Here is an 11,158-nt window from a genome sequence, read left to right on the forward strand (position 1 = left end):
GTAGCATGTGTTAAAGCTTGGTTTGACACGGGAAGGCTGGAGGGGTTCGGGGAAGGACAGCTTTAAGCTACTAGCCGTGCCACTTCTGCGCCCCTTTGTTAGCAGACGCTATCTCCGTGTGTGCATGTGTACACATTTATGTGGGTATGCACTTCTCAGCATTTGAAAACCTACTGATTAACTTTTAAAAAGTTAATCGGGACTTAGTGTTGAGGGTCAGTCAGCAGAAAGCTGGTCTGCTGCTGAGCTGCAGCAGCAGTTTCTGCCTCCGGCTGTGAGCACCCATCTTTCTGCGCTTGTGTTTCAGGGTGTAGTTTACTGAGACATAGTTTCTTTTCCAGCGCTGATTTTTCTTTCTTCTTTTACAGAAAAAGAGGAAGTTATTATAAATGGAGAAGATGAAAAAGAACGGAAAGACCCCTATTTTGTGGAAACACCTTACGGCTACCAGCTAGACTTGGATTTTCTGAAGTACGTGGATGATATACAAAAGGGGAATACCATTAAGAAACTAAACATCCGAAAGAAGAGGAAAGCCATACCAGCCTCAGCGGGTACCAAGAACTCTGGTGGCCAGTGCAGTGGCTGGACCTCCACAGAGTCTCTCTCTTCATCCAACAGTGATGAGAACAAGCAGTCTTGTCTGGCAGCGAGGAGTCAAGTAACCTCGTCCGTCACTGCGAGACCCTCGGTTTCCTTTGAAGCATCTCCTTCCTACTTAACTGTCCCCGAGAGTAAGCAGCTTCCTCCTCCCTCCCCCCAGCTTCCTCGGCACAACCTCCATGTAACAAAAACCCTCATGGAAACACGGAGGCGACTCGAGCAGGAGAGGATGATGCAGGTCATGCCCGGAGATGTCCGCAGGCCCCGGCTTTCCAGCTTCGGAGGCATGGGCTCCACAAGCTCCCTCCCCTCTTTCGTGGGATCTAGCGGGTACGGTCACATGTCTCAGCAGGTGCAGAACGGGTATCAGGGGAACGGTGAGTACGGCGCCTGCTTCAGCTCCTCTATGGGCAGTTCCATTCGTCACAGCCCCATGAGCTCGGGAATATCCACGCCGGTCACCAACGTGAGCCCGGTGCATCTGCAGCACATCCGGGAGCAAATGGCAGTTGCCCTCAAGCGTCTCAAGGAGCTCGAGGAGCAAGTGAAGACCATTCCTGTGCTGCAGGTCAAAATTTCAGTGTTACAGGAGGAGAAGAGGCACATGATGGCCGAACTCAAGAACCAGAGGAAGGCCACTCAAAATGACACGTATGGTTTCAGAAAGCGATCCTACAGTGCAGGAAATGCAGAGCAGTGGGAACACATGTCTCAGGTGAGAAGAGGTGGAGAACTGTACATAGATTGTGAGGAAGAGGTAGAGAGCGTGGAGCAGAGCTCGCAGAGGATAGAGGAGTTCAGGCAGCTGACTGCTGAGATGCAAGCCCTGGAGAAAAAAATCCAGGATAGCAACTATGAAAGTCCAGCAAACCTACGGGTGAACAGAGAAAGCTTGACAAAAGAAACCCGATCTGTTGCTGTAGGTGCTGATGAGAACATGAATGATGTCATTATATACAACAGATCTGTGAGGCAACGCAGAGAAGTAGCTGTGGGGACAGAGAAAGAAATGAGAGAGTCTGGGGTTGGGGTGACAGAGGCCATGCTTGGCTTGTCTGCAGAGGTCGAGAAAGAGATAGAGCTTCAGCAGCAGACCATTGAAGCCCTTAAGGAGAAGATTTACAGACTAGAGGTTCAGTTAAAGGAAACGACCCATGACAGGGAAATGACCAAATTAAAACAGGAGCTGCAGGCAGCTGGGTCTAGGAAAAAAGTGGATAAAGCCGTGATGGCTCAGCCCCATGTTGTCAGCAGGATGGTGGAGGCTGTCATACAAACACGAGACCAAATGGTGGGAGATCACGTGGACGTTGCCGACTCGTCGGTGGGAAACCACCTGCAGACAAGCAGTGTCGGCATCTCCTGCAGACCTGCTGTGCAGAGCACGGCTGCGGGCCCCGAGCTGCTGATGAGCCAGTGGCTGGTGAGGGAGAGGGCAGGGGTGCGAGACCAGGGCACAGGGAGGTCTGTTGAGCTGCGCGATAAAGCGGTGGGCGCAGAGACGAGCGTCTGTGAGACAGGCGTCAACACAGAGGAGGCGGCAGGCGCTCCGAGCCCCGGAGGGGTGGCACGGGCGGGCGGAACGGTCCGGTCTGTAGGCTGTGGGGATTGCTCGGTGGACGTGGTGGTTTGCGCCCCCAAGGAGCGTGTGTCGCGCGAAACGGCCACAGAGGCTGTGCCAAGGGCAGAGGCGACGGTGATGGCTGTGCCTTCTATGGCTAGCCAGCAGACCAGCACCACTTGGGAGATGGTGAGCCAGTGTACCAGCACAGAGACAGCTTCCCTGGCAGACTGCGGGACAAACACTGCTCTGAGCAGCTACGATAAACAGACCAACACCGAGAGTGTGGAGACGCGGAGCGTGGCGGTAGGAGATGGCCGGGTGAAGGACATCCATGCATCTGCTAAAACACGTTCGGTTGGAGTGGGCACCTTGCTCTCTAGCCACCCTGGCTTTGAAAAGCCCTCTGCAATAAAAACCAAAGACTGTGGTGTTGGGCAGATAAATGTTCATGAGAACTATCTGGTTGGTCTTAAAATGAGGAGTATTGCCTGCGGACCCCCTCCATTGCCGGTTGTGCCGGCTGGCACCAGGAGCATCGGTGTTGGAGGAGAGTCTGTGTGCGAGCCAGTGAGCAATGTCTTGGAAAGCCCGCTGCCTCCACCCGAGCTGAGGACAGGCTTGGATCACTACATCGAGCGTGTGCAGAAGCTGCTGCAGGAACAGCAGATGCTGCTTGCTGAAAATTACAGTGAATTGGCAGAAGCATTTGGGGAGCCCCACTCCCAGATTGGCTCTCTCAATTCGCAGCTTATCAGCACCCTCACCTCCATCAACTCCGTCATGAAATACGCCAGCACAGAGGAGCTGCGGAGCCTGGACCTTCAGAAGCAGTGCATGGAGAGAAGCGCCACGTCAGGTAAGCCCAGCGTCCGGGCGCGCGTTTGGTCCGCTCCTTGCCAGTGCCGCAGGCCATTCACCTGCTTAGGCTCTCGCTTCGCCTGGAAGTAAGCAGGTGAAATGCAGAATATAACGTTGTTGCGGGACGGGCCCGTTAGGTATTCTCTCCAGCCCACTAGTGGTAACTGAAAAACCAGAGGTGGTTTTGCCTCTCCCGCTCCAGAAGACTCTGAAAGGCTTGATGATGATGACCATGCCAGAGAGGTATCTGAAAATGTACAGGGTTTGACTGCTGTGCAAGGTGTTGACTCCACTTTGTAACTTCGAGAGTATTCAAGGTTAATGCCTATGGGTTTGGAATTTTGTCCTTCCTTTAAACATGGCATGCAATTTAAAAAAACGACAGTGTCAGATTTGACAGAGTTGAAAGCCATATTCAAGGTCTGTGTCAAACTGGCTTGTTTCCACAGATGTTTCCCTGGATTTTGTAGTGTTTCTTCCATTGCTGCTCAGCCGGAACGCTGCTGGGGTTCTTTCCCATTCCAGCAGGGCTGATGGCTTTGTAATAGGCAACTCCGAGCGCTTCACAGAAACCACATCTTGCTTCTTCTCTGGTCCAATAACTGTTTGTCCTAATCCCTAATTACAGCCTCGTGTTTGAAAGGAATAAACTGTAATTACTGCAGGAGGTTTTGGTGACACTCAGGAAAGGCAAGAACAGAGATTTAAATACTCCTTGCATTTTATTTATTACCTTGAAAATCTATAAAATTAATCTGAGGGATTTCTTTATTCCCTGTGGTAAAGTTGCTTGCTTTGTTTTTATTATTATATTGGGGTGTCTAATAGTCTACTTTAAAACTTAGCCATTTTTTTCTAATACCTTATTAATACCTTTCTGTGCTTATTGGTGAATCCAACCACATTACTATTAAATTTATAAACATTGACTTACTGGAAACCAATATGTAATGCCCAGCAATGACTATTGGATACCGTCTTCTTGGTCCTGCCATACAGTGACTGAAACAAGAGATTAAGGAAACGGGAAAAACTTCTGTAAATTCATCTGTATTGTGGGTGCTGAATTGGAAAAAAAACCCCTAAGTAAATACCATTTAACGTCAGCATAATATTATTGGCTAATGCACTGCTATATAAAGCTCTTGCAGCTTATTTACTGTCTTAAAATTTACCTATTTTTGTTAAAAGGCAGCTTGGTAAATCTGATTCTTTCCAGTGTTCATGTGCTAAATCAAACCATGCATTAAATGAGCTGAAGTAAAACTTTTCGCTTCCCATAGTAAAGCAATAAGCAACACTTATGCAGTGGTAAAGAAAACTTATGATATCCTGTCTGCCTACAGGCAATATGATACTATATATGTGATATTATTATCTTTCTGGTATGCACTTTGGACTTCTTATAAATAATGATACTATAATAATAAGAATATCTAGCAGATACCAGCTTAAAAACAGTGAAGCAGAATTTTTACTAGCTGTAAATCCTCAATTCCTTTCCCTGCCTTTACTGCGCAGTATCAAATGTGTGGTCTAGAGACGTGAACATATTTAGACACAGGTGGAGCAATGGATCATGTTTTACTAAAGATGTTCTTACTTGCTTGGGTTCAGATTTCACATTCTTCATAAAATTATTTTGGAATAATTTTATTTTAACTTGTAATGCTATTATCTTTAGCTGTGGATGCTGAGTGTAAAACCTCTTTATTTGTAGTCCCTGGTGAGAACTACATGCCAGGACTGCATGCGTAAATGGAGCTCTGGGCTATAACAGTTTAGACCCATGGAGAATTGGAGTGGGAAGGAGGTCATGAGCCTGAAATGTTTCCCCTTCTCGTTCTATTAATTTTAAAAATGTTGTCTTTACTACATTTATCTGCTGGTCCTGCTGCCTCTTCCTGTGGTTTTACAGATCATGTGTTACTTTTTTCTGTGAAAGGATTTTTGCTGAATGAAGCACTAACTTACATAATTCTGTAAGCACTGGAACTAATAAAGCCTTTTTTTTCCCCCCAAGCATCAGTATCTCGTGATAGCTTGTGAGCTCTTAGTAAGTCTCGCCTCACATTTAGGTCTCTTGGATGTAGCTTTTTGGCTATCTTGTGTGTAAAGTCAAGCACTGCCCCTTTCTCCAGGCCTGACATCTCAGCCTGATTTCTCTAAAGCTTGTACAAATCCTTCAGAGCACTGAGTCTCTAGTCCAGTTTTGTTAAAATGAGCAATCAGGCTGAAAGAATCATGACCTTGCAAGCTTCGGTTTCTTAGAAAAACAGACTGAAAATAAAGGCAGCAGTGATGCCGTCTTTAATATTTCATTCAAAGAGCATTCTTCAGAAGTGCCTCTTAGAGACAGGTCCTTTTAGGGCAAAAATACCTGAGCTGGCTTTGAGGCATGCAATTTGGGTACCAGTTAGCCATGTTAAAGTGTTAGTGGTCCGTACTGCTTCTGATACCTGGGGTATCAGATTTGACATCAGGAAAATTCTCAGCTTTACAGATTTTTCTCCCTGCTGGTGCTGGGCAGATGGGGGAGTTCTGCAGGGTGTCTGCCATCTCACAGCCTGTGAAACAGCTTGTGTCAGGCGATGGAGACACAGGCACAAGAACTGGAGCCGGCTGAGCAGGGTGCGAGCTGGAGCTGCAGCTGGCATCCTTAGACACAAGGCAAACGGGCACCCGAGGTGATCGCTGAACTGGGTCTATTGGCAGTTAGTGTATGGCTTATTGCAAAATAAACACCACTTCCGTAGCTAAGCAACTCCTATTTACATATGCACTGTCTTTCAGAAGCTGTAGTGGTAGCAGGGAAATCAAGCCCACTGGCCGGACAAGCCGATTGCCACTCCACACAGTCATGTTCGCCAGCGTTGCCACCCTGTCTGTGTCCAGCGGGGTCGTGTGGATGTGGGTGACAAACCTAGTCGCTAACTGATCCTTATTCTTAGACCGGGCAACATATAAGAGGACTAAGAGAGGCGAGTGCTCTCAAGGTTCTCCATTTATTGTCACAGAATCTTTGAGAAGTTTCAGCAAGTTACATTTGAGTGCATGTGTGATGCATTTTGCAAAATACCAGCCAGAGGCCTAATGTCACTTGGAGGGGTTTTAATTGCGTGGACTATTCACAAGTCTTGTAGATAGGTGTCTTTCTCAGGCAAGGAGTTCGTAAGGGTGGTAATTAAAATTAACTCCTCTACCATTGCCCTGAAAAATTACCTGAGTATATTTGACCTGAAAATGCATGGTTGCTTTGCCTCAATGATCTTTGGAATATGAGTTTTACAGTCAATTTTTGGAGCAGTCGTGACTGAGCACTCCAGTGGAAGCATTATACTAGCCATTGTGAGGAAGAAGACAACTTCTTGAATTAAGACTTGAAGGGGTGAGAGGAAATGAAGTGGGAAGCAAGTGATGTTGGAAAGTCTTGGGGGTGAGGAAAACACGATGTGCCATCTGGTGGAAAGATCTTTCAAGGTCTTCAATTCTAACTTTCACCCAGAGCTGGGGAGACAGGCTGAGGGACAATGGAAAGACCGAAGGAATGGTGGTGGTGCAAGAAGCCTCCGGTTGTCCAAAGCTGTTTTGTAGGACTAGTGAGGTGGTGTGGCCATGATTGGCTTTATGTGTCATCATTCGTATGATGCAAAACCAGGAGGGAATTGGAGAAGGCTGGTTTTTTGCTCTTTACACCTCTTCTATTTGACAAAGTTTGTAGCCTTTTCTCTCAAAGACTGTGCAGCTTGATGGGTTGGTAGCCCCCCTCCTGGCCATGTGGACCACACTAGTGCAGCTGAAGACTTGAGGTTTGCCTGTGACTCAGGAGCTGGTGCTGTTCAAGGCACAGGCGTGTCGGTGGACCCTGCAAAGCTGTGGGCTGCTACAAATCACTCTGGTTGTCTACGCCTCGGCAAGTGAATGAAGCCCTCAGTTTCAGCTGTGCCACAGATGCGTGCCTTCATCACCAGGTTAAGTTTCTGTACAGATGTGTTTGTTTGTGTAACAAACAGGATCCATCCGTCTCTCTGCCAGGGAGTGGGTGACTGACGTACAGGAAGCATTTTTCATATTCCCTGGACGGTTGTGCATGATGCAGAATGGTCATGCAGATGGTCCCATCTGTGTGCCGGATGAGTGCTGTTTACTTGCATGTGTCTGGCTGGCATCTCAAAGAACGCAGTGCCTCCTCTGCATTTTTCATGTGGCTGGTTGTATCTATCGACATGCTAGTTGTGACAACATACAAAGCTCAAATGCCTATGTCTTTTGAAAATGGCAGCAACCTCTGTATTGGGAGCTGAGGCATTTAGTTGGGTTTTCTTCTGTTTTACGTGCCCATCCAGTTATATCAGAAGAGAAGCAGAGACCTGGTCAGTAATTGTCCTATAAAGACATTATTCAAGTGACGCTCCATAAACCTCTTTAAACATGTTCAACGTACCTTCACTGCTCATGTGTTAACACAAACTTATCGCTATTATCATTATTATCATTATAATATTTGCTGTTTTCATTCTGTGGCAGCACTACAGAGTGTTTGAGTCTGAAAGCTGCTCTATCTCCTCATTTCTGCTTCAGTTAATAAAAAGTATAATTTGCCACGGTATAAATAATTTTTTCTTTCACATCTGTTGCTGCTTAAGAGAGTGGCAAGCTACAGCCTGCTAGCCCATCTGCTAGAGTGACTTCGGTAAAACCCCAGTTCCCTCCCCACACTGTGGCACAGGGACGTGACGTTCAGGCACTGAGCTTTGTTCAGAGTTCAACTCCCACGGTAACAAGCTCACCTATGAATATTTAATGGCAGAAGATTCCCATTTTTCCAAGTTACTGTATTTCGGCAACAATAAAGCATCAGCTGAGAAGATCAACTCCTCATAAATGAGAAGACCTTCCTGCTGCACCCAGCATCCTCAGATGCTTTGATCCACTGCTCATCAGGGGAATTAAGGATGGCTTTCACAGAGCTTCACACACAGTTGTCTTAGAAAAGAGACCATTTCATAAATAAGATGATTAGCTGCTTCACAGGCATGTAATTTTTTGTGTTCAATCTTGCTCAATTAAAGGAATTGGTTTTGACTTCCAGTTTCAACAAACTGGATTCTCAAGCTAATTTGAGGATGGAAAGCAGCTTCTCAACGCAAAGAAAATGGTTAAAGCAAGAGTGAAAACGAAATTGAGGTTGTTCTTGCAATCCTATTAAAGGAGCCATCCAGTTAGAAAAGAGCATTTTCCCTGGAGCCAAATGGTAGTTGCAACATTTACCTATGCCTGGGCCCCAAGCAAGTCTGCTTTCTGTCAATTTGTCATATAAAAAGGTTATGTGTGGCAGTTCTTTGTTCTGAAATTTTAAATTCACTGATTTTTAACTTGGAATGGCTCAGACAGTACCTTTTAAAATGAAACTACGTGTAGTCTTCTGCAGTCAACACATTTATCAGGTGGATGGGTTAATATCAACTGTTGTAAATGTTTAAATATAATATGTTTGCTCGTCACCGCCTTTTTATTTGCCTTAGAAGAATGGATTTTTTTCTTCAGTAGTTGTGATACGCAGACCAAATGGAAAGTGGTTAAAAATAATTTATATTAAAAAATAACTTTTTAAGGATAAAGCAACTTAATAAGATTTAAGACCACTGGAGAATACTGTGTTCTTCAGTTACAGTAATTTCTGTTTATTGCTACCATGAAGAAATCATGCAGTGTGAAAGAGAAGTATTTCCTTACTGTATATGCGCCAGACAACATTTATGCACTGTCTTTAATAGGGAGTGTATAAGTTCTATCATTGGCTGTTGCAAACATATTGTGCAAATAAATGCTTGCAGTGATCAACAGGTTAAAAATAAAATCCCTATGTAGCTACCACATAGGCAGCAAGCTCGTGCCCTTTTTTTAGCTAGAAGCCTGTGGTGTTCCAGCCAGAGAGCTAGGTTCTTATCCTGATGGTATTTAATTACCCTTGCCTCATTTGCACTTCTCTTGGTTTCCAGTGATGTAAAAGTATTGTCAAGCTAAATCATTTTTATAGTAATACTTAGGTTTGCTTCCACCAGACTAAATGGAATTTTTCAAAAGCAGGTAAAGGCCAGACTCCTGTTATCATGAGTTCAGCACAAATTCAGGGGAAAAAGTCCTGTTGACAACTCACCCAGTGAGTGCCCTGAACCAGCTTACTGCACGACTACTTGTGCTCTCATAAATGGGAGGGAAGGTCTGTAGTTAGGAAGGGAAATAGTATCTTAATAACAATAAACCTATTTTATAGGTGCCAGAAATGTCATGGGTAATCTGCTGTTGACATGTAGTAGTTTTGCTGTCACCCTGGTTTAAATTGGTGAGATTTTCAAAAGAAGCATAAGTGATTTAGAGGAGAGGAGGTTCCTTCTAAAAAATGGGAAAGTTTTTTGTTTTGCCTTACCATACTTCTAAATTACTCATGAACTTTTCTATCCAAGATTGCAAAATACATTTAGAAATTCCTGCCAGCTCCATGTTCTGGTTAGCTACGCTATATCGGTACTTAGAAATGTATGTCAAGTTTGCATTATTTGCCCACGACGGTAAACTGACAAGGGTCAGCGGGGTGAATCCACCCGAGTGGCTCTGTCTGGAGGCAGTGGCTGGCTAAGTACTGAACCTGTTGGCTGATGTACTGTCAGTGCTGTGCACCGCGGCCCGGTGCCAGTTCAGGATCGTGTGCGAGCGTACTTGAGGTCTGTGTGAGGCGAGATGAAGAGCCTGTTTTAAGGTCTGCGTAGACTGGTGGTGGTCTTCAGCCTGGGTTTCTCTTCCACACTTAAGGAGCGTGCGGTGCCTCCAGCCCTGACAGCAAGCCTGCAGCCTTGTTGGAGGAAGAGGGAACTTGGCTCATTCAGCTTTTCGGTTGGGGCAGCAGTTGATTAATCTGCTAAGTCATTGGCCATCGTGTTGGGTAGCAGAGCTGCTTCTTTCATCTGTTTTTCCAGGCGATTTGCACTAGATTGCTGCTCTCCAAGCATCTTTAAGTTGGCTGTCTTGTAAAGGGGAAGGCCTAAGAGCTGGTGTTAAATGCTAATTAATGGCTTGGAGCATTAGTGCTGTGTTGGGGCCCAAAGCTGTCTTTACTTGAACCTTAGGTACTGTAGGAGCAGTAAGTGTAAACATCTAACAGCTCTGTTGGGAGAATGAGTGTACTGGACAGTTTGTCTAATGCCCACTTATTTGTTGTGTGCTTGTCCTCAAGCCTCGATGTCCTCCTCCTTTGTCAGGCACTGGGGGCTGAGCAGGACACCTCTTCTTCATGGAAGGCGTGGACAACATGCCGCCGATCCTGAGCTCGGTGTGGTGCTTCTCAGCCACCATGGGATAAACCAGAAGAGGGGACCTGCTGGGATCTTGTTGCATCAGTGGCAGGTTGAGCCAGGAGAGAGGCTGTGAGGCAGGAGAGAAAAGTCTGCTACTGCCTTTCTGCTTTCTCTCTGTCCTACCCTGCAGTTCCCTCCCCCGCTGCATCCCGAGGCGGAAGGGAGACCCCTGAGGAAGCTCAGACTTTGGCTTTGGGGGGCTGAGCATTGCTGAGGGGGGATGACAGCACGCACCAAGGTGCCGTCAGTTCAGGCCAGGCAGGACCCCTGGCCCTCCAGAGCCATGCTGGCTGCCCTCAGCTCCGACGCGCGCAGGCCCACCCATGTTCCCGGGACGTGCTCCGGTTGTTGCAGCTGCCTTTGGTGGAGGACTGTGGCGGGATGGAGAGACTTCAGCTGGCAGTACACCCGGGCAAGTAAAGCTTGGGAGGCTTCAGAGCATCTCCCCAGTGCCTCCCACCCCTGTCCTGGGTAGCGAGGCTGGAGCAGAAGGGGTGACCTGGTATCACCAGCTGAGGCAGCCACCGCCAGCTGCGGTTGGAAGCAGTTACTCCGTTCAGTACTCTCTAATTGTAGCTGTCACCGCTCCAAGCAAACGGCGGGAGAGGCGGTTTCCTTGTTTTTCAGCTAAGGGAGTTTAAAAATCATTGTTTTTGGCTCGACACTCCATTGCCTTGGCAGGCCTCTTCTCCTCAGTTGGCGGCTGAGGGATGGCACTCGCTGCCGGGAAGAGACCTGACTGAAGTTGGTCACTGCTGCGAAGCAAGGAGAGGTGGGG

The 11,158-nt window shown here is 46.8% G+C and overlaps 1 protein-coding gene across 1 annotated transcript in view; it reads left to right on the forward strand.

Moving 5' to 3' along the window:
* Positions 1 to 334: 334 nt before the first annotated feature.
* KANK1 (KN motif and ankyrin repeat domains 1) overlaps positions 335 to 11,158 on the forward strand; it is a 27,698-nt gene continuing 16,874 nt past the window's right edge. The window contains exon 1 of the mRNA XM_010296998.1: positions 335 to 3,023. Coding sequence (XP_010295300.1) covers positions 800 to 3,023 — 2,224 coding nt within the window. The 5' untranslated portion in view covers positions 335 to 799. The remainder of the gene's footprint in view (positions 3,024 to 11,158) is intronic.

The sequence above is a fragment of the Phaethon lepturus genome, unplaced genomic scaffold (genome assembly GCF_000687285.1).
Source record: "Phaethon lepturus isolate BGI_N335 unplaced genomic scaffold, ASM68728v1 scaffold45921, whole genome shotgun sequence".
In the NCBI taxonomy this organism is placed as follows: domain Eukaryota; kingdom Metazoa; phylum Chordata; class Aves; order Phaethontiformes; family Phaethontidae; genus Phaethon; species Phaethon lepturus.